Source organism: Jaculus jaculus, chromosome 15 (assembly GCF_020740685.1).
Source record: "Jaculus jaculus isolate mJacJac1 chromosome 15, mJacJac1.mat.Y.cur, whole genome shotgun sequence".
NCBI classification, from domain to species: Eukaryota; Metazoa; Chordata; class Mammalia; order Rodentia; family Dipodidae; genus Jaculus; species Jaculus jaculus.
In genome coordinates this window covers 13,554,507-13,577,958 of record NC_059116.1, presented here as the reverse complement: position 1 = coordinate 13,577,958, position 23,452 = coordinate 13,554,507, and the positions used below count along the sequence as shown (strand labels likewise).

The window sequence follows — 23,452 nt, the reverse complement described above, 5'->3', positions numbered from 1 at the left end:
GAGACAACATAGTGAATTCCAGGTCAACCTGGGCTAGAGTGAGACCCTACCTCAAAAAACTGAAAAAAAAAAAAAGTTTCCTCTCTTTGTATTCAGGTTTGCATTCAAACTTCAACTTCTGATTTACTGGTATTTACTGAGACATGTAGTAGCCATCTGAAGGCTGTTCTCTCTGTCCCTGCCAGTCTTGTGGATGCCTCCCTCATTGACATGTATGTCCAGGATCTCAAGAGCCCACTGCCTTCGTCATTCCCAGTTGAACATACCCAGGCTCAGGTGAGCATCTGAGGTCTGGCTCTTACCTTGTGTCTTGGGTTTCCTGACCTTAAGTGCCAAAATCATAAACCCTGCTGAGGAGATTGGATCATAGGAAAAGAATGAAGATCTCTCGGGATGTATGCGGTATGAAAAGCTTATTTGAAATAGGTTACTTAAAATTTTAATATCTTCTATCTTTGGATGGAGGAAGAGAGTAATGGGTTTGGCTGACTCCTGACTCACCATGAGTCAGCTGTGAATGTCACATTTCTTGGAGGATGACTTAAAAGGTGGGTGTTAGTATAACCCACTTGCCCTTCTGTATTTGTAGGCTACCTCTGTTATGTCTATTATTTTTTCTCCTCTGGTGAAGTTGTTAGAATACCTTATGACTAAATTATGGCTTTTTTGTTTGTTTGTTTGTATGTTTGCTTTTGTTTTTTGAGGTAGGGTCTTGCTCTTGCTCTAGATCAAGGTTACCTGGAATTCACTATTTAGGTTCTATCCACCTAACTCTGCCTCCCGAGTGCTGGGATTAAAGGTGTGTACCACCACACTCGGCTCCATTTTTAAGGCATAATCTGGTAAGAATAAATTTGATTTTTTTTTGGGGGGGGTGCAGATATTTACTGCTCAGGGTTCTTGACAATAGCTAGATTCTCCATATAGGCTACGTTTGTTAAAAGTTTTCATATGGTTGTTGCTACTGACCTTTTAATTTTGCAATCAGATCTTAATTGAAACAGTAAGATATTTTGCAGAGTGTGAGTAGAAAGTGAAAGATCAGACTTGCCTTACCTTTAACAAGGTAGCATATGAAGTAATCAAGGCAGACTTCACAGCAATGACAGTGGGAATTTTAAAAGCTGTTTCAGGAGGTGTTTTTTTGTAGGACAGAGCAACGTATATGTTAACATAAATCAAGACAGCAAATTAGATATAGGAAGGGCATATGTATCAGGAGAAGTAGGAAAAGAAACGCCATCGTGATGATTTGTGTGTGTGTGTGTGTGTGTGTGTGTGTGAGTGTGTATGTACATGGACACACACATGGCATTGCATGCATGTGGAGGTCTGCAGACAGTGTCAGGGTATGGGCTCTCTCCGTACACCTTGTATAGGAGGACTGGGTCGCTCCTACTGTTTGCACATGGGGAAGGCCAGCCTAGCTGGCTCACAAGCTTCAGGAATCCCCTGGCTCTGCCTGCCATTGCTGCGTGCTGAGGCATATACCCTTCCACAAATATAGGCAAGTTTCTGAAACACAACTCTGCTTACATAACTAAGATGAGAGGGAAGGGTGTGTGTGTGTGTGTGTGTGTGTGTGTGTGTGTGTGTGTGTGTCTGTGTGTGTAATCTTTCTTTGTTTAAAAAATTGTGCTTATTATGACTCTATTATACCCTCTATGTTTTTCTTAAATATTAGTTCTACTACTTAGATAGTTTAAAATATGAAGACTTTAAAAAAAGTTAAATACAAAATTCAACTTTAAAAATACTCTGTAGTTGATAGAGGTGACATGACCATTGAGGACATGATTATTCCAGATCAGCCTGGGCTAGCGTAAGATACCTTGAAAAACCAGAAAACAAAAGAAGAGAGATCAAAAACTAATGCCATGGCTGCTGTATATTAATTCAGAGCTACAGAAATTGTGATTAAGGGCTGGAGAGAAGGTTTGGTGGTGCTTGCCTGCAAAGCCGCCTTCGGCTTCGCCTACGTTCTGCTCTCCAAATCCCACCTTAGCCTGAGGCACGAAGGGGAAGCAAGTGTCCCCACTAGGTGCTGCAAGCCTCCAGTGCTCAAATGCAGTGGCTGAGGCCCTGGTGTGCCAACTCTCTCTCTCTCTCTAAAATAAAAATTAAAAAATAAATTGTGATTAATATTTTATTAGTACTTTATTAAAGTTATCTTACAAACAAGTATTTCCCTATAATATCCAGGGAAACAAGATACCACCATGTGTAGGTCGGCTGTGCCTGTGACCTACCTGTTTTCTTGTATTTACCTCCTTTCCCAATAAATAGGTCTCCTTTCTCCTGGAATACCTGTCGTCCTTGTCCGGGCTTCTGCGGTCCTGCCTGTTGGTGGATTCTGCCCTGGTAGTGCAGGATGAGCTCCTGAGACCTCTCATCACTAATCTTGTGGGAGTTCTCACTGTGCGCATCAAAGACCTACCGGGTGAGCTTTATTTTTATTCACTTTAAATATTGTTCAGAACTCTGTGATACTGTGGAACAAATCTTGCTTCAAGTTTACTTTTAGGGAGCATATTTTGTCATGATTTTGGGAGGTTTTACTGCTAGGTTTTACAGTTTGGACAGTTTATAGAGGTTCTAGAAGACAACTTAGTTGTTGTATAATGAAAGACTGTGTCTGTCATCTGAAATACATCTAACTACAGTGAGTTCTATGTATTAATTATAAACTGTGGCTAAGGCTAAATGGCCTTACTTAAGTCACTTGCAGTAACAAGTGTAAGGCAGTGTAGTATATAATATCAGATTTTTCCTAAGATTTTAAATTATCGGAAAGCATTTTATGTTGGAAATGCAGTGTAATGCTCTGCTGTAGAGAAAATGTGAACAAATCCAACAGGGCTGGGGGGTTGGCTCGGCAGCGGAGTCTCACACCACATGTGAAGCCTGGATTAGATCGTCAGCATCACCCCCCATAAATCTAATGTAATGGTGGTTTTATAAGTTTAGACTACAGATTACAGTGACATAACTGGTCATTGATTTGCCTTTGTATTCATTCATTCTTCCTCCTCTTCATTACCACAGATAGTGAGGCCGAGCGCAAGGTAACTCAGACACGTTACACTGAGTTACATACCAGCACATTTTTATGATTTTATAATTTTGAAATAGTGTCTTGCTGAGTTGTCTGTGCTGAATTTACCTCATTCTGTAATTCAGGCAGTTCTCAAACTTGCCTATGTTTCCCAATAAACATAACATAAACTGCACCCCAAGCCTGGCCTCAAATAATGATCTTATACACCTGCACCCCAAGCCTGGCCAGAGAGAGAGAAAGACAGCCCCTGCTTTCCAGCCCCATTTCTCTAGTCAGAGATGCTTAGATGCTTGACCACAGGCAAAGGGACAAAGTCCTCTTGTTCATCCTAGTTTTCTTTGTGGGTAACATTTTGTTTGGTTCTTCAAATAAAGTTGTTTTTTTTGTTTTGTTTTTCTGCTTTGCTCATGGCATGGTGTGTTTTCCATTTCACCCCAGCCCAGAGCTGTTGTGGGTATAAAGAAAACAGGAGAAAACTTTGCTTTACAAAAGTAGCATAATGCAGTGTTTTTACAATGTGCCCACCATGTTGTTCCAAAGCTATAACGTATACGCAGCATGTTAACACTTCGTGATTGTTCTTTGAAATATGTTAACAAGAGGAAAGTTGATGTGTCCTTCTGTGTAGGAGGAAAAGAGGAATATTTACCTTTAATAAGCAATTCAAAAGAAGTTAGTTTAATTGAATTTTGGTAAGTGATGAATCAGGTCTTGTGTTTGACAAGCATGTGCTATTTTTTAAAATTTGTTTTGTTCATTTTTATTTGAGAGTGACAGACAGAGAAAGAGGCAGATAGACAGAGAGAGATAGAGAGAGAATGGGCACGCCAGGGCCTCCAGCCACTGCAAACGAACTCCAGACATGTGCGCCCCCTTGTGCATCTGGCTAACGTGGGTCCTGGGGAACCGAACCTAGAACCAGGGTCCTTAGGCTTTACAGGCAAGTGCTTAACCGCTAAGCCATCTCTCCAGCCCTGTTTTTAATGTGTTTATTTTTATTTACTTGCAAGCAACAGAGAGAGAAAGAGGCAGATAGAGAGGGAGAGAGAACGGGCTCACCAGGGCCTCCAGCCACTACAAACGAACTCCAGACGCGTGCGCCCCCTTGTGCATCTGGCTTACGTGGGTCCTAGGGAATCGAGCCTCGAACCAGGGTCCTTAGGCTTCACAGACAAGCGCTTAACCGCTAAGCCATCTCTCCGGCCCAAGCATATGCTTCTTACTATTGTAAATGAAGTGTCCATGTATTTTGCAAACCTCTAGTTGTGTTGATAACATGAAATGCTGTGATTTATTTTGTAGATGCACAGCTAGAGTTGACTTTTCATCACACATGGACACACTTGTTTGAGCTGCTGGCCGCGCTGCTGAGGAAAGCTGCTGCTGCCTCCCTGCCTGCTGTCTCCTCGGCTCTCGCCCGGCGCTGGGACGAGGTGGCGGGTAAGAAGACACGCACAGGACTCGTATCGCTCTGCCATAAACACTAACAGAACCCGCATGCTCTTTCTCCTCTTCCTGCTTTCCCTGCTTCTCTTCTTCCTCTTCCTCTATTCCTTATCTCTCTCTCTCTCTCTTTTTGTTGTGGTGCAGGAATTGAGACCAAGCCCACACACATGCCAGGCGAGGGCTCCGCCACTAGCCTGTAGCCACTGCAGTAAGCTAACGTTTTCTCAGTGCTGACATCAGAAGTTACATACACCAGTTGAGCTTGAATGACCAGTATTCGTCTACATATTGTCTTCATGGATATATAAAAGACAGATTCATGTAATGAAAAACTGAATAGATTCTTTGATTCAGTATATGGCCTTAATATTCTTGTTCTACTTGCGCTGTTTATGACATTATACTATTAAAAATAAGAAATCTAAATGTAATTACTCAAATCAATCTGATTCATTTCCTCTTTAATTTTGAAGAACTTTAAATGTTTACATCTGAATCATCTCTCTTTAGATACGCTCTGTGCATGTGTGGGCTTGTCCCTCAGCTGCCCGGCACTGTGCGTGGCCAGTCTGCAGTTCCTGTCCGTTCTGTTGACTGAAGAACAAAAGCGCCATCTCCAGGCCAAGGGCAGGACAAGTGGAGGCCGTCCTCCCACAGTTGCCGCCCTTCTTGATGAAAACCAGGAATCTTCAGAGCAACTCAGCAAGGTGATTCTTCAGGTATATGATCACTTGATTTTCCTAAGCTTCAGTATTTCAATGAATTGACTTTCAGTTCTAATCTTCTTTTAAAAAAATTTAGTCATTTGAATTTTAAAAAGTAATGAATATTCGTTATGACTGTCTAACCCATACAAAACAATATAAAACATAAAACAATACATAAAGAAATAGTTTTTAGTAAAAGGCAAGGGATTTATACAATCTGAAGAGAAGCTACAGTACAAAAAATATTTTTTTTCTTTTTTTGTATAATTAATAATTTTTTACTGACAATTCCATAATTGTAAACAATATCCCATGGTAATTCCCTGTCCCTCCCCCCCACTTTCCTCTTTGAAACTCTACTCTCCATCATATCCCCTCCCCCTCTCAAATCAGTCTCTCTTTTATTTTGATGTCATGATCTTTTCCTCCTATTATGATGGTCTTGTATAGTTAGTTAGTGTCAGGCACTGTGAGGCCATGGATATCCAGGCCATTTTGTGTCTGGAGGAGCACAATGTAAGGGGTCCTACCCTTCTTTTGGTTCTTACATTCTTTCTGCCACCTCTTCCACAATGTACTCTGAGCCTTAGAAGGTGTGATAGAGATATTTCAGTGCCAAACACTCCTCTGTCACTTCTCAGCACCATGGTGCCTTCTGAGTCATCCCAAGGTCATTACCATCTGGAAAGAGAACGTTCTTTAACTAAAAGTGAGAGTAGCATTAATATAGGAGTATAAACATTAAGAGAAGTGCTTATTGGGTAGTATGGTGAGCATAGTATATATTAATATTTATTATTAATTTATTATTAATATATGTTAATATTTAGCCAGATACCAGCAGATGTTACACCCCTAAGGCTCATGACTACCCCTGTTTTAAGTTTTCAGTGTCAGGGATGTATTCCCTCCCATGGAGCGGGCCTCCAGTCCAATTAGAGGGCGGTTGGTTTCCCCCATAACAGATGTGTCACTGTTGCACCCATTGGCTCATTTGCTCTGGCTGGCCAAATATAAGGCTTGCAGTGTCCACTACTGAGTGTCTTCACTGGTGATTTCTCTCTCTCCCACTGAACTGCATGCAGCGTGGCTTTTTCCAGTTTTCTGTCAGCTGGTCTACAAAGAGGTTTTCAGCTCAGCTCTAAGAAGATTTCTCAGTGACCTTGCAGCCCAAGTATGTCGAGTCTTTAGCAATAGGGTCTTACCATTTATTCCTGGTGGGAAACCAAGGGCCTCAGCAATGGCCTATAATGTTTTGGGGGAATCACGGACCTCTCTGTCCAACAACTCACTGGAAGATATCCCATCCCTGACACTGAAAATTTTCTAATAACAATCTACGGCTCCTGAGTGTTCCATTGTCCAACAAAGTAGGTTTTCATATGACTTATTTATAGCCTCTTAGATTTTGATTAGCCCTCCCTCCACCTTTCCTTTACTCAGTTTCTTCCCCAGACCTCACTTGGGCCTTTTCAAAGTAATAATTTTTAAAAGGACTCAAAATGTTACCCACTTTAAAGTAGGAATATTTCTAGATTTGTGTGTGTGTTGTATTGGAGATTAACTCTAAGACCTCTTGAATCCTAGGCAAATATTCTGTCATTTAGCTATGTCCTCAGCCTCTTTTTTTTTTTTTTTAAGATTTTTTGGTAATAATTTATTTGAGAGAGTCAGAGAGAGAGACAGACAGACAGAGAGAATAGGTGCACCAGGGCCTCCAGCCACTACAAACAAAAACCAGATGCATGTGCCACCTTGTACGTCTGGCTTACATGAGTCCTGGGGAATTGAACTGTGTCCTTTGGCTTTGCAGGCAAATGCCTTAACTGCTAATCCATCCCTCCAGCCCCTCAGCTTCTTTTTTTATTGAGGATTTTAACATATGAACATGTTTCAAATTGGTCATATTGCCCTTGGCTTATACTCTCATGCCTCAATTCCATGGAGTGCCCTTCTCAGTGGGGTTATTGGTATTCACTGTGGAGTCATGAATGTACCTGCCAGTTTCTGTGTGTTTGAGTGGGGGAACAAGGCTTTACAGAACACCTCTCTATCTGTGGCTCTGACATTCTCCCCATCCTCTCTTCTGCAATGGTCCCTAAGCCTTGAAGAGTTTGTTGTAAGTCTCCTTTAGTGTTGACCTCTCAGCAGCCTCTGATTTTCTGCTTTGATGAGCCTTGAGTCTCCTTGGTGTCTACCACCGTCTCCCTGGAGGAGGTTCTCTCTCAATCTGGTAATGAGAGCAGCACCCGTATGTAGTAGTCCATTTCCTGTGTAATGCTTCCTGGGTCCTGGTAGGTGTAATTAAGGTGACTCTCTAGCCAAGAGCGAGAACAACAAGGATCAAAGAGAATAAACGTAAACATTTAGAAGATTTTTTGATGGCCATTACAGCTCCTTTTAGCCAAAGAACAATGGAAACCTACCCTAGATTCTATGACTTACCAAACATAGGCTTCAGACTTGGTTCTCAGTACCACGTATGAATTCCCTCCAGTGCAGTGAGCCTTATATTCAGTCAGAGAGCAGTTGGTTACTCCCATACCCTATGTGCCATACTGCACTGGTGTGCCCATACTGCCTGTCTGGTTCTTTTTATAGCTTGCGTAGTCCACTGCTTGTTCACACTGTTGGTGACCATTACCCAAGCAGCTCACCTAACACTTTCTCGCCCCTATGACAGCTGCCAGGAGAGAGCTGGTTTCCATCTCATTTCCAAGATGAGCTCTCAGTATCCTGTGATCGCAGCCTGTGACGTCTTCAGCAATAGCGTCTTACATTTAGGTCTGGTGGGTAACCAAGGACTTTGGTTTGGGACCTCCCTCACCTTCCCTCACCCAACAAGTTACTATTCTGGGTGTAACCCAGTTATGCAATTCTGACAATGGGATTTACCAGCAGTAGCCTGTGGTTTTAGGGCAAAGCTTTCTCCACACCTGCAGATGGAGGCCCAGAACATCCCTCTCTATCTGTCTCTGTTTTAAAGTGAGTTATATCTTTTCCTTAGCTATCCAAGAGGAAGGTTTCTGTGTTACTGATTTATGCCTCATTTGTGTCGTGTATCTCGTCCTCCTTACTCCTGTCACTCCCTCCCCCGCCCCTATATTCTGTTCCTCCAGTTAGTTGCCTGTCTAGTATTTTCTCCTTCCATCCCTCCCTGCTTCTCCTCTCTCGAGCCTCATTCTAGTTTCCTCACCAGTACTCCTGAGGCTTACTACAGCTTACAAACAAACAAGACCATTCCATGTTAGGATTTGCAGATGGGAGAACATGTAGCATTTGTCTCTCTGAACTTCTGTGACTTCACTCAGTATGATTTTTTTTTTCCAGGTCCATCCATTTTCCTACAAATTTCATTTTTTTTTCCTTATTCATCCTTCTATTTTTAAACTTTGGAGATAGGTTTTCATAAAGTTGCTTAGGTTTGCTTTAAAAACACTATAGCCTAGGCTGGCCTTGAACTTGTGATCTTTCTGTCTCAGGCTCCTGACTCATTGAGATTACCCTGCTGGGGAAATAGTTCCACTGAGTGTTTGCTGAGCATGCACAAGGCCGTGGGTTCAATCCCTCACATCACGTAAACCAGGCACTGTGACGCACTTGAATAGGAGCATTTGGGAGATGGCGGCAGGAGGATCAGGAGGTCCAGGTCATCCTTTTTCTCCTAGGTTGTTAGAAGCAAGCCTGGGATGCTGAGACCCTGTCTTACACAAAGTCTAACCCATGTGACTTTACGGTTTCCCACGTCCCCTCTGGAAGGTGGAAAATGATGGGGTCTGCCTGCACTCAGTGACCTGTGTCACCATGTTCAGCACACTGCAGAACGCAAGGTTCGCCAGCTGCTGACTCGTCGCAGTCTCTTTGCTGCTGAGAACTGGGGACTTTCACCCTTTTTTGGCTTGGGAGGGTTGTAGTCATAAAGGTATTTCTGGCTTTGAAGATTTGTACATTTTGAGCACTAGCTTTGACTGTGTTGCAGTGCAAAAGCGGCTGGTCGGGCAACAGCAGGGAGGGGAAGCAAGAGAAGGGAATGGAATATATGTGTATGGGTAGTTAGTGTAGAGGAAAGGCCTCACAACAAGCAGGGAGAAGAGGAAGAGAGAGGACAGTGGAGTGGTCATAAGAACAAAGCTTAATGATATGTATGTGTGAAAATGCCTCAATGAAACGTATTTCTCTGTAGGTAAGTCGAAAATTTTAATTTAAAAAAGACAGGCAGTAGAGGATGCGCTTTGGTCCAGTCTCCCAGGGTCCCTTGCGGGGGGCGGCAACTTGCCCTGCCTCACAAGATCAGGGTGCTTCTCCAGCGCAGCTGGGATTGCCAGCATTTGCCATCTGCCGCCAGCAGTCGGTGTCCAGGGCACGGAGTCCTCGAAGCAGGCCTCGGAAAGCCACTTGTTCTTGGGAGGCCGTGGCGTCCCTGCAGCTCCCTCCACGCCCGCCACCCTGCTTCCCAGTGCACAGCTGCTATTTCTCCCAGCGGGCTCAGCCTCATCACATAACAGACTGTACTCTCCCAGTGATTAACTGAGGTGGCTCTTGAGTTTTGAGGCAAGAAAACTCAAATTCATCTCTTTTTTAACCTTGGCTTTGCCAAAAAAAAAAGAAAGAAAAGAAGAAACACTTCTTCCCCCACTCCCCCCCTGCAGAAAGGGACTTGGTGTAGTCAGCATGGTTTCCTCTCAAGGGAACTTGACGGGCTTCCCTCTGAGAAGGGTGCTGTGAGCACCCTGTGCTGGCCCTGCCTCCTGGCCCAGTCAGAACGAAGGTGCTCTGGGCATTTGGCTCCTGTGGCTGCGTGGTCTTTACTGCCAGCCCTGGTGGAATGTAATGACCTTCTAACCAGGCCACACTGGAGAAGCTTTCTCCCCAGCAGCGTGCATCCTGAGTAGACTCATGGTGAAGATGAGCCAGCTTAGAGCACTGTCTGCTTTGCCCCGGAGGTGAGTGACGTGTGAACTGCAGCAGTCCTAGACTGCGCTAAATGGCAGCACATTATTGTGAGTGATGTGTGCATTGCACCGTGTGTTTATGTAGGATGGGGCGGAATCAAGCACTCGACATAGCAAAGTCAACTATGTTTGAATTATCAGAATAGATACTGTCCGAAAATTGGTCTTCTCCAAAGGGACATTTAGTCTCTGTAAAACTACGCTCAAATGGACTAGAGAGGTGACCCAGAGATTAAGAGCACTTCCTGTGTAAGCAAGAGAGTCTCCAGTCTGATCCCCAGGATCCATATAAACAACTGAACGTGACACACACATCTGAAACCCCAGTCCTGTGGGGAGCAGAGAGACTGGAGAATCACCAGGGCTGACAAAAAAAAAAAAAAAAAAACAAAAACCAGCATGCTCCAGAATCAGTAGGAGACTTGGGCCCAAGTAAGAGTTGGAGGAAGAGCAAAGGAAGAGTGGCACCTGACACTCCCCTCCAGCTACTGCAGGCCAGGCTCCCCTGATGTAGGCAGTACCCAGGCACAGGACACCACACAGGCACCTACACATGCGAATGTCACACTAGCTTACACACGTGTGCAAAGAAGTAAAATTATCAAAGAAAGCTAGATGCGAGGCCTTGGGCAAATCACTTATTCTCCTGCATTTCATCTCCTTGAATTTAGAATGAGGATTGTGTTATATTATTGGAATCATGAGACACTTCTAAAATTCTCTATCTCCTAGTAAATTGTTATATGGGACATTCAATTAAAATTTCTTGCCAGAGTACCTTTCAAATTACTACTTTATAGTACTTTATCATAGGAAATACATATTAAAATTTTATATATTTATATCATAAAAACATGTGTAAGATTATTTTTTTTCATAAGTCCATTTCACGATGGCTTCAAAAGTTGAATATGCTCTATGAAATTATTAGCTGGTTTGGTCCAGAAAATGCTGAGTATGTTTGACTTAATGATGTTTTACCTTTCCTACAATGTTCTCAATATGTTTCTTTTGTAAATACATGTACACAGTAAGATTGATTAAAGTTTCTGTTTTATTTGTAACTGATATAGTAAATGAATCTTACTCCTTTTATTTGAGCTGGTGTCTAAGGCTACTAATGCAAGGAAAAGAAAACAGAATGCTGTTGTATTTCAGAGAAATTCAGGGAAAGCTATAAGATAATTATCCAATTGAAGTATAAGTGAACACCTTTCAGAGAAAGGGAGAATGCTAAGCTATCCCTTTTATTTTGGGTGAAAACATGTAGAACTGCTTAATGCTCTAAAATATTTATATCCCAAAGATATAAAAGCCAAAAAACATACAATAAAACTAAATGGGAGTAATGAGCAAATCCACACTTGTTTCAACATGCACCAAATGCACCAAGAAAAGTCAGAGGAGGGATGAAGAGACTGTGGTATGAGCACCTGCACGGAGCACACGCTGCTGCGCACAGTCGTTTGGAGCCCGTTTCCAAAGGCGGAGGCCCTGGTGCACCTGTAGCTCATTTTCTGTCTGTCTGCTTCTTTCTGTCTCTCTCAAATACATAAAATTTATATTTACATATATACGACATATACATATAATATAATATAAAATTAATGTATATGTTGCTTCATCTTCAGAAAGAAGGCCCTCCCACTTTCTTCTGACCTTGATACCCTGTGTCTTCCTTGGGGACTATTCATCTTATTCCTGAGGACAGTTTTGGCCTCCGTGTTCTGTGTCTTGGCACCTGTGTCCTCTCTTGGTTGATGTCTTTAGAATCTATTCTACAGTTTCAGGGGAAAGTGTATTGGCCTTTCTGAGATCTGTAAAACTGACAGCCTTTATTCTACCTTTATATCACTTATATGTGGTTTATAGTTTGGCAAGTGAGAATTTTGATTGGAAATCTTTCAAAGATCCTGCTATTCCCTTTAACTTTCAGTGTTGAGGCAGAAAATTGTGAATCTGGGATGATTTCTGGTTTCTTTCTCCTTGGAAAGAGTGGCTTGGCTGTTCAGAAATTAATTGGAAGTAGACAAAATCTAGTCATTTAACTGCTATTTAGAGGCTTTTCAAACAATGTTGCTTTGCTTCAGTGCTGGGGAATCTAGTGTTTAACCTTAACCTCAAGCAATTCGGTGCCTGGAGACTACCGAGGGTGCTATGTGGCCTTCCTCGATCACCTCTTAGCAGTCGGGATCCTCAAGCAGTGCTCTTCTGTTTTCACCCAGCTGCTTTCTCATTTCTAGGTGTGTGTGTGTGTGTGTGTGTGTGTGTGTGTGTGAGTGTGTGTAGGTGTACATGTGTGTCAGTCTCAGAGATTGGTTCCATTTTTGTCCAATTAATGAGATTTCAAGAGGTAATAAAAGACATCTGTCACAAAGCTGTTTCATTAGCAGTCTTGCCCCTTGTTGACTTTCTGTCCTCTTAACAGTTCATGCGGTAGGTGGTAACTACTTCTCCGTGCAGTCAGCTTTGTTCTCCTCACGATGAATACATAGGAGTTAGTAAAGAGGGTGTGTTAGTAACCACGAGGTTCGCCTCCTTAGGCACATGAGGGTTCTCACAGGTGATGTTTTGTACCCCACACACATTCCTTGTCCTGTACTATTTCTCCTCCTCCCCATGCCCCGCTCCATGATTGCACACAGGCATGACCTTTCCCCATGGTGGAGCATTTCACATCTAAGCCACAGGGCAGTAGAACCCGTGCGGCTGGAGGCAGCTCCTAAGGAAAATATTTAAGGTGATCTTTTGGTCTGATATTAAGGCTGGAGGGTCACAACTGTGCAGTGATCTCCAATGCTGCCTGTCCAAGTATAAGCCAAAAGGAAATGTTAGTGAAGTATACAGGTCATTATGCTGCACTATATTTTATTGAAAGTCATAATTTAATTTTAATTCTAATAATTATAGAGCTGGTTCCTCTTGAAGATTATTGATGCATTGGAAAATGATGAATTTGGATTATATAGAATATTTATAATGCATGTAAGGGACTTCTAGTATTCAGTTGAAATGTATGAAGCTCTTGATTTTTTTTTTTTTTTCCTGTAGATGATGAGTGTTTGAGAATGATTACAGTTCCCCATGTTATAAAGTTTGGATGCCGTCTGATCACCGGAGCATTCTTAGATAGTAATTTTCACACAAGTGTTGAAATCAAGCTGTGCCTTTTACCTAGGTCGTGCCTTTTATCCATAGCAGTATTGTTGCAGTCTAAGACTGTCTTCAGAGCTCTCTGATCTGTACTCTGTAGTGCTATGAAGGAAAGCCCCCCAGAGATGCCTTGAGAAGAGTCGCTGCGAGTGCCCTGATGTCCCTCCTGGCTGTCAGCAGGCAGGCCCAGAAGCAAGCCTTAAAAGGTAATCTTGGGGTTGGAGAGATGGTTCAACAGTTAACGGCACTCACTTTCAAAGCTTGACGGCCCAGGTTTGAGTCCTCAGTACCCACCAAAGCCAGATGCACAAAGTAGCACATGCTTCTGGAGTTTGTTTGCAGTGGCAGGAGGTTCTGGTGCATCCATAATTCACTCTCTCTCTCAAATAGATAAATAAGTTTATTAATTAAATAAAATATTTTTTGAGACTCGTAACCTTTCCAGCAAGTCAGCTCCTCACGTGGCAGCCCGAGTGTGCTGCTGCTGCTTGTTACTTTTCTTTCTTGCTTTAAAACAATTTTATTTACTTATTTATTTGAGTCAGAGAGAGATATAGAAATAAGCAGGTAGAAAGAGAGAATTGGCACACCAGGACCTCCAGCCAGTGCAAACGAACTCCAAATGCATGTGCTGCCTTGTGCATCTGGCTTACACGGGTCCCGGGGAATCGAACCTGGGTCCTTTGGCTTTGCAGGCAAGCACCGTAACCACTAAGCCATCTCTCCAGCCCCTTGTTAAATATTCTTTTGACTACAAATGTAAAGAATGTGCACTATAATCTGTTGCTTAAAATACAGCCTCCCACTATAGCAAAATGGATACATTCATTACTTTAAAATGAAGAGAGGAGACTAGGATTATCTCTCTGGGTAAACCATTGGCCAGCAAGCCCAGACCCTTGCATTTGATCTCCAGCACCTGAAATCAGGTAGTTACTCAGCCAGACAGTGTAAGGACTATACATGCAGGTTGCTTTTATTTAAGATGTAATGGTTTTTGCTGTAGAGAATATGTGTTTAAATACTAGAGAAATGAAAACATTAGCATATTTTATTTCATAATTATTAGTGTCCATAAGCTAAGCACATTTTACATATCTAGCACACACAAAACAGTGTTCATGGTAAAGACAACACTATAAGATGATCTTGTAGGCTGGAGAGAGAGCTTAACAGTTAAGACACTTGCCTGTGAAACCCAAGGACCCAGGTTCAATTCCCCACTACCCATGTAAGCCAGATGCAAAAGGTGGCCCGTGCATCTAGAGTTCGTTTGCAGTGGCTATAGGCCCTGGCGTGCTGATTCTCTCATTCATTCAGCCACTTTCTCTCTCTTCCAAATAAATAAATAATTCTGTTTGTTAAAAGGCTGGTCTTGTATTTTCACAGAAGCTTCTACTCTAATGTGTTATAATGCCCCTTCTGGACATTCAGGAGCAGGCCTGAGAGTTAAAGAGAAGAGCTGCAGCGCCAAGTCCATTCATTTCAATTACTGATTTTTAACTGAGACAAATTATGCAATCCGCAAAATATAAATTATATAAGGGGAGTATCTTCCATGGAACTGATGAGGAGTGCACCTCAGTATTGCAGTTCTCTTTTCTTTTCAGTTCATTATTCTCTCGTAGATACTCCTAAAGTAAGTGAGTCAGAAATAGAACTTTTGAGAGTTAATTACATGCAGTATTTTTTTTTTTAAATTAAGAACATACTTTGTGTGGATGCATCATATATGGTACCATCTTTTCCCTCCTCCCTGACCCCGTTCTGCAGGGCCCCCTCAGTGGGGCTTCTGGTGTTCCCCGTGGGGCTCTGGGTTACTTATGCACTGTGGGATCCGCAGTCAGTTACTGAGGGGAGGCAGCGCCACTAGTCATGGCGTCCACCCTGTGGCTCTAGAAATGAACCATCCCTTGACTGTCGGGGGTTTTGTCTTTCAGCTGACCTGGTAGAGAGCTGCATGGAGCGACTGAAGCACATTCACGCCCAGCTGAACCTCGATTCCCTGAGGCCCAGGAAAGCGGCCCTGAAGAGAAAGGTAGCTCGGGCCTGAGACCTGGCATGCGGCCGTGCCCTAGCGCTCTCACGCCGGGCAGGAGCTCAGGCCTGAGAGAGGGTGGGTTGTGGAGGAAGGCACCGTCAGGGGAAGTAAGATTTCTACATTTGCTGGGATCCATATGGTAAATATTTCTGCGTCATATAGAGTTGCAAATAGGTACATTTCATTATAATAGATTTTTATATGACACACATTTAAAAAAAAAACACACATGAATTTTATGGGCCAGGTTTGGTGGTTCACGGTTTTCACCCGGCATTGGGGAGGCTGAGGTAGGAAGATTGCCATGACTTTAAGGCCAGCCTGGGCTATAAAGTGAATGCCTGGTCTGGGTTTAGTGAGACCCTTCCTCAAAAAGCCAAAAAGAAAATAAAATTATAGAGTGAGATCTATAACAGCTGTAATTTATTAAATGTTTAGTATATGTCAAACACTATTCAAACATTCTGTCTCTATTAACTCATGATCAAACACTTGTAGCTACTTAGGCACATGGCCCTGCAATTATGAGGCACAAATTTGCCCCCACATCTGGGACATTACAAAGCTATCATTTTTAATCTCTGTATCTCCTTCCATGGCCTCTGAATGTTCCTTCTGGGTTTTAGTCTGCTTCATCTGGGTTGATATTGCATGCTTATGTAAACACAGTATAGCATATAGCTGGTTATCATAATTGTAGTCAATAATAACTGTGATCATAATTATTTGCCTCACATATTTATTCTGAAGCTGAATTTATGTGTGTATGAATAGGTAAATATATGTGTAGCAGGTAAGGACATTTTAGCAGCATCTAGTCAGAAAGCAAGGCAGTGCTTTATGTGACAGCTTAGTCAGTCCCTAGCACTGGCTGACGCTGGGGGCTTGCTTTCCTGCCCTTCCTTTCTGCGCTCAGCGAAAGCGCCCACTGCGTCTGAGAGTCAGTGCTGCCCGCTTCCCCGAGACGGGTGAGCCGGCAGGCTGCTCCTTACCTGACTTCTCCGGGCCTGGCGGAACAGAAAGTGCCTTCTGGAGATGGGGGTCTCCCGGGCACGCTTAGCTGCAGGCCCCTGGGCACAGTGGGCTGCAGGGCGCCCAGCTGCGGTGCGCTGGGACCCGGGTGCGGGCGGTGCGCTGCATTCACCTGTGCCCCTCCGTTGTGTTAACAGGAGGACGGCTTTACTCAAGAGCTCAGCATCACCATGCAGCTCCTCAGAAACTGTCTTTACCGAAACGAAGAGTGCAAGGTGAGTGGGCAGCGCGCGGGCAGCTCAGTGATTAGGAGACGTGGCGGGGCCGCGGGGCAGCGCGGGGTCCTTACACGCGATGACCCGGGGGCAGTGAAAGCGCGGTTCACCGGTGACTGGAGCTTGAGCTCAGAGTTGACGCAGAACAGGATGCACCTGACCTCGCCGTGTCCCTCGACACTAGTGACATTGCACATACATCAGAAACGAGCGCGCCGGGGACTAGTGGTTCGGAGACAGCGGGAAAGCACGGGCACGAGGCCGGCGCTTGTGGCGGCAGAGTGCTGCAGGGCACGTGTCTGTGGCCAGAAAGACAGAAAGGACAGAGGGGTGGACAAACAATCATCGTGTGCATGGGTTGGCAGGATGGATGAGAGGGCATGCCTACTCATGCTATCTTTGTGAACTATTGACAAACACCATCTGTGCCAGGGTGGCTGGGTGCCAAGCCCACGGACAGGGCAAACACGAGGAAGAGTATGGGAGGGACAGCAGAGTTCACAGGCAGTATGCAGTTCTAGTCCTTTCTACTGCCTGATGCTCCATGAGGTGTACAGTAAGGTGTGCCTGTACACACGAATACATGGGTACAACAATTACCTAATAATCCCTGATCCTAAACGAGACTGCCACATTCATTGCAAGCAGCTATATTTTATCTATAGTATTGTCCCGATGGGAACTAATTTTTAACAAAGACTTAACTACTAACTTATTTACTTACTGTGATGTTAGACTGATTTTTGCCATATTCAGATTACGCTAAGTAGCAGTTTTCTTTCGGTGTACACACATTAAAGAAGAAAGCGACAGTTGGTCAGAGACCGACGCAAGTACAACTCCCTGTCGCTTGGCCATGTCCAGGTTCACACCGGCTGGGAGGTGCTCTCTGTCCCGCATACTTACTTACATGCTGCAGCAAGTGTGCCCTGCAGCTCTCCTGAGCAGCCGTCCCAGCAGCGAGCTAAGCGGGATCTTCCTGAGAGCGCTGCAACTCAGGGAAGCCGGCCAGCCACACTGCTGCCCCTCACGCTTACCACAGATAAACTCAAATGCATTCTTATGCGAGGGATAGCTTTTTTAAAAGTTTATTTAATTTAATTTTGCATGTCATAGTTTCAATCTAATTGCTGTCCTTATTTCTGTCCCACAACAGGAAGCAGCCCTGGAGGCAAACCTGGTCCCTGTCCTGCACTCACTCTGGCCTTGGCTTTTGATGGAGGACTCGCTGATGCAGATAGCCATGCAGCTGCTCTGTGTCTACACGGCCCAGTTCCCCAGCGGTAAATGGAGCGCCAGCACGGCCCTTCCATAAGCAGAGCACAGCACGCAAACCATGCTAGGCTGGGCGGGAAGCGCACGTGCATGCACTGAAGCATGTCTCCCTGTGGGTGATGTGCTGGACATAGGCGAAGTTTCTGGATGGCATTAAAACAACAGACAGACACTTTGAGTTAGTTGTCAAAATAGAGAATCATTAGTACTTCAGAAAATAGAATAGCATCATTATAAACTGACTGTAAACTAAGAATCATCATTTAGAATTGACCAAAAATAAAAAGCTGGGCTGGAGAAATGGCTCAGCAGTTAAAGCACTTTCCTGCAAAACCTAACTACCTGGGTTTGGTTCCCCAGTACCCACAAAAAGCCAGATGTGCAAAGTGGCACATGTGTCTGGAGTATGTTTGCAGCAGCTAGAGGCCCTGGAGCACCCATTCTCTGTCTCTCTGTCTTTCATCTCTGTCTCTCTCTTCTTGCAAATAAATAAATAAAAATATATAAGAAATGTGAATGTAATTAAAAAGAAAGTAGTAGCTGGGGATGGGAGAGGGGAGTAGAGTCACAGGAGACACCGCCGAGCTGGGTCAGATGCTGTGCAAATTTCAAATAAAGTGGGGTGATTGTCAGATTTGCCAACACTGATATTCTTGCCAACTTGAAAAGCAATGTTGGTGTAATACTGGGAACAGAAACTTAACGTGGCTGAGAAGAGGAAGTGAATGAGGAGAGGAGATGACTTCTTAAGGTGTGCTCCTGGGAGGAGGCAAGGAAGCAGGGCTACAGCAAGAGATGCAGTGGAGCTAAGGGGGGCTTCCATTGTGTTGGAGCTGAGAGGGGGTTCCACTCGTGTGGAGCTGAGAGGGGGTTCCACTCGTGTGGAGCTGAGGGGGGTTCCACTCGTGTGGAGCTGAGAGGGGGTTCCACTCGTGTTGGTGCTGAGGGGGGCTCCCACTTGATTTGGGTGGTTTGAAGGCATGCGTGCTAATCTAGGGCACAGGAAGCAATAGTGCCCATGGAAGGCCCGTGCAGGTGGAAGGAGACTGGCACAAACGCTGGCAGCAGGAAGGAAAGGGAGGCCAAGGGTGGGGACCAGGAGCCGGGGGCTGAGAGGAAAGAAAGGGCAGGCTGGGGACAGGGCGGAGAAAGAGGAGACGGACACATAAGAGGACAGGCTCCCTCCTCAACACCTTCATCGTGTACGAGTCAGCAGAGAAGAGAGCAAGTGTCCAGTATGAGCTGTCGCAGGGCGGGGACCGGCAAACACAGCAGGGGGCGAGGTCACTTGCTTAGCACCCACTCAGTTTTCGAGTCAGGCTCCTAGGCTTGACCAGCCCGTCAGCCATTCAGGGGTTGCTTCTGGCAGCACTCGGCAGGCGAGGCACGGGACGTCCACATATCGAAGCGTGCCCAGGGCAGGGAGTGCTCCGAGAGCTCTGAGCCCCCGCCCCCTGCCACGCCGGCATCCCCGCAGCCTCTCAGCCAGGAAAGCATCGTCCTGGCGGCTGCAACTTTCTCTGTCTATCTCTTCTGTTGAGATGCCGCTCTCAGTGTGTCTGTGTGTCAGGCTCTCCTGTGTCAAAACCGTCCCAGCAGCTATTCTGTGACATACATAGCCTTGGTCTTGATGTTGTCCTCTTTTAACTCCCTTCAGGTTTTAGTTTAGGATTCAGGGCAGTGAGGAGGGATAGAGTCAGTTGCTTACGCCAAAAAAATATATATTAAAACTATGTTCTGTGCTCTGCTTATACTTAAAATAATTGTAAATATTGTCAGTGGTTATTTTTTTTTTTATCTGATTTGTTTCTAAGCAAAGCTAACACCTGTTTTGTGTAACACTGGAAACACTGGTATGCGAATACAGCTGAAAGGTTATGACCTGAGGAAAGACGCCATCCATGGAAGTGTTGGTTCCCGTGTGACTTCCTCCACTTCAAGCTTTCCTCCTTACATAAATGTTTATGGAGTAACTATATCTTAAGTTTGCGTTACTGTGCGGCCTTATTGATGTAACAGTAAAATGCATTTCTAAATCATTTTCTGATTATTTTACTCCATCAATAACTATCTTGTGGCTGTTTAATTTACTCAGAAAAATCTGAATTCTGGAAAGCCAGTAGACAGGCTGCCAGCTCTCATGCTTCCTATGAGCAGTGTGACCTTGAGCCTCCCACCAGGATGGCTCTTTGAATACCTTATCTTTTGCGCTCCCTAAGGAAAATGAGCCACGCCCATGCTCCATTTCTGTCTCTTCCATACAGGCTTTTATTTAATTGCCTACTTAATAAACTATTAAGAAGCCTGCTATGCTTATTTCATCCTTTTTAAGAAAATATGTTCGTAATTTGAATGCTGCGTTGTGAGGATATTCGGTCTGTTGGGTTGAATGTATGCACAGCATTGGCCTTCAGGGCCCAGTTTCGGTTCGCAGGTTAATGGCCAAGTCTTTCGATCGACATGTGCTTTATCACTTGTTTGTAAGAACTAAGAATGGGTCGGAGAAGACATGGTGACAGGCTGTTTCTTTTGAAGGGTGCAGTTCTCTCTGCTGGTCCAGCTGTGCACAGTACTCTCAAGTCACACACCGGGGAGCCCCGAGCAGCTCCCTGATGCTCTGCATCCTCAAGCTGGCCTCTCAGACACCTCTGGAGAACTCCACACTCCAGCAGATGGTTTTTATGTTTCTCTCAAACCTGGCTTTGTCTCATGACTGTAAGGGAGTAATTCAGAAGGTAAGTACTGGAATGCTTGTATATCATAAGGAGGATATTCAGTAATGTAATCCTTTTAATCAAATGTGGCAACTTAATTTCTAAGTCTAATTTGTTTTGATTTCAAGATATTCTAAAGAATTGTAAGAGAATTAAGAGATCAACTATTAAAGGCCAGTTGGCAAATGGTTCCTGAAACGTAACCAAAGCCAGACTATGATTATGTGATCATGCCATTTGCTTTTAGTTTATCTTCTTAGTTTGGATTGTGTCTTATCTGTCCCCAAAATGGTGACCTTAGAAAGACAGCTGTCTTACATTTATTGGAGATCATAAAAGTAATAGATTTGATCTGCAAACAGACCAGCTCAGCAGTAATAATTTCAGGTCACTTAACAAAAAAGTTTATAAAAACAGAGCCCCCATCCCCAGTTAGACTTTCACTTTTTTTAAAATGACATACTAGGCAATTTATATGAGTTCTCTGCCAGCAGGTCCAAAGCCTAACTTTTTTTTTTTTTTTTTTTTTGGTTTCTCGAGGTAGGGTCTCACTCTGGTCCAGGCTGACCTGGAGTTAACTCTGTCATCTCAGGGTGGCCTTGAACTCATGGTGTGCAGCTTGGTTGGATGTAAAAAGAATTTCTACTTGGGAAAAGCCCCGTAAAACTCCCATATGATGCGATTACTGAGTAATAACAGTGCTTTGAGGACTCCTGCTTCCTCCGAGTGGAGTCTCCTCTGCTGTTCCACCTCGTGGAACCTCCCCCAGACAGACAGCTGAGCACAGTCACCAAATGAGAAGCAGCATGTCTTCCTGAGGAGGGTTATTGGTCTGGCTATGGATACAAGGTCGCAGGGATGAGCTGTGCCCAGCCCCCACTGGCTCCCGGGTGCCATCATTCAATAGTAAGAAAATCCGCAAGCTGACTGACATCATGTTGTCTTTAAATTCTCTGCAGTGGGAGCATTCACACCATGTAATTTGGCAAACATTGCCAATCTGAGATCCCTCTTACCCTCACTCAAACACAGCCAGTTCAGTTGCTTTTTTGGGCCAGTACATGGTTGGGTGGTTGAAATGTATCATACACACACAGACACACACGCACCATGTATGTTGTGTGTGTTTTCTTCATGTACATAGTCATGTATTTAGATCCCTTCAAAAAGGAGATGGCACCTTGAAATGGCTGCATGCTCTCACCTCCCGTCAGTGAGAGGTATGCGCATGTGCCCGCAGCCCTCCGGCCAGTGAGAGGTGTGCGCATGCGCCCGCAGCCCTGGCTCACGGTGCTTTCTGCTGGGTCCTTGTGCACCGGCGGTGGATGAAATGCCCGGGCACCTCAAGTCAGCAATATGACTTTGAGCTAGAGATTTCTTTTCTGTAAGCTACAGGGTTGTGTTTTTTTTTTTTTTTTTTAAATACCTTATTTTATTTGCAAGTGGAGAGGGTGGGAGCTAATGAGATCAGGTGTACCAGGGCCCCTTGCTGCTGCAAACAAACTCCAAATGCATGTGCTACTTTGTGCATCTGGCTGGGGAACCAAACTCAGGCCATGAGGTTTTTCAACCAAGTGCCTTAACTGCTGAGGCATCTCTCCAGCCCTGGTTTTTCTTACTACTTTTATAAGAATTACTTTAAGCAAAATATCTCAAGTATCTTTAACTCTCAGTATGTGATTATGCTGCTGCACTTAAGAATATTGGTACACACGTGTGATTGAAGCGAGTTTTCAGGGCAGATAAATCACGTCATGTTCCCCTGCTCTCATTAGGGAAGCTCCTGAGACCTCCTCTGCTGCACAAAGTAATAATAAGCCTGCACACTTACTGTTATGCCTCCATTACTCACGGTAGCCATTAGAAAATGCAGTTAGCACTATTGTACAGCTCTGAAATGTCTCATTTCTTTCTCCCATGGTACATTTCTGCAAGTTTTAACTGGAGTTTAAAACCATCTTTAGAGCCAACAAAAAGAATCCAGTCCATAGCAGTTAAATGCTGACATACATTCCACCTCCCCTCAGCCAAGACCTCATACAATGGTACGCTGTGGCCAAATAGGAAAGGCAGAGTCTGAATTGAAACAGCATTGGTTTGTGCCCAGGGCTGAGAAGCGGGATAGTTGACAGTGATGGCAAGGACCGCTTTGCGGGCGGGGGAGGGACATGCGGCTTACACTGTCTTGCTGCTTGGGTAATTTATAGTATTTCCATAACCCATTTTATTCTTATACTCAAAGTCCTTTTCTGTGAAAGTATTAATTAATCTTATATATTAAAAACACCATCTTGATTTAGGTCCAGGAGAACCTAACAAACAAGCTAGAGTAGAGTGTCAGTGGAGGGAAAGATGGTAGTTACACTGTTCAAGAATGCAAACATTGCGTACGTGGTAGGTAAGTCAGACTTACTGCCTCAGGCACATCCTGCGAGGCTGAAATGTGTATGGGAGCTGTGTGAGCATTAGGTCACACAGATTAAGTAAAAAGAAATTTATGGATTAAAAAAAGTCAAAATTTAACTGGTTTCCATGTTGGTTTTGTAGACATCTATTGATGTAGTTTCTTTACATTTTGTTTGCATGTAGATTACTCTGTGCCTTTCATTTAGGTGAGGAGATAATAGGGTTTTCCAGAATGGAATTTACCCAAAGGTTGACATGGCCCTTACATTCAAATCAGAGAGCTTTCTCATCTGTAAGTTTAAAACAACTATGAAAAACTATTATTTGTGGTTAAAAAAATAAGCTGAGTAAAATATATCTAATGTTAAAAATTGAATACTTGCAGTTATAATGATATTGAATAACTTTGCTAGTTAGAGTTGTTAACTCATATCCTGGACTGATCTGAGTTTT

The 23,452-nt window shown here is 44.0% G+C and overlaps 1 protein-coding gene across 7 annotated transcripts in view; it reads left to right on the top strand.

Annotated features, from left to right (window-relative positions):
- Positions 1 to 23,452, top strand: part of Rttn (rotatin) — a 133,067-nt gene that overhangs the window by 100,051 nt on the left and 9,564 nt on the right. For 6 of the 7 annotated variants that reach the window (XM_045135103.1, XM_045135101.1, XM_045135102.1 and 3 more), the window contains 9 exons: positions 186 to 276; positions 2,287 to 2,440; positions 4,361 to 4,498; positions 5,015 to 5,223; positions 13,417 to 13,522; positions 15,257 to 15,354; positions 16,527 to 16,604; positions 17,761 to 17,887; positions 20,415 to 20,614. In XM_045135103.1, the coding sequence (XP_044991038.1) occupies positions 186 to 276; positions 2,287 to 2,440; positions 4,361 to 4,498; positions 5,015 to 5,223; positions 13,417 to 13,522; positions 15,257 to 15,354; positions 16,527 to 16,604; positions 17,761 to 17,887; positions 20,415 to 20,614 (1,201 nt within the window). The remainder of the gene's footprint in view (positions 1 to 185; positions 277 to 2,286; positions 2,441 to 4,360; positions 4,499 to 5,014; positions 5,224 to 13,416; positions 13,523 to 15,256; positions 15,355 to 16,526; positions 16,605 to 17,760; positions 17,888 to 20,414; positions 20,615 to 23,452) is intronic. The other variant, XM_045135099.1, reaches the window with a different exon arrangement.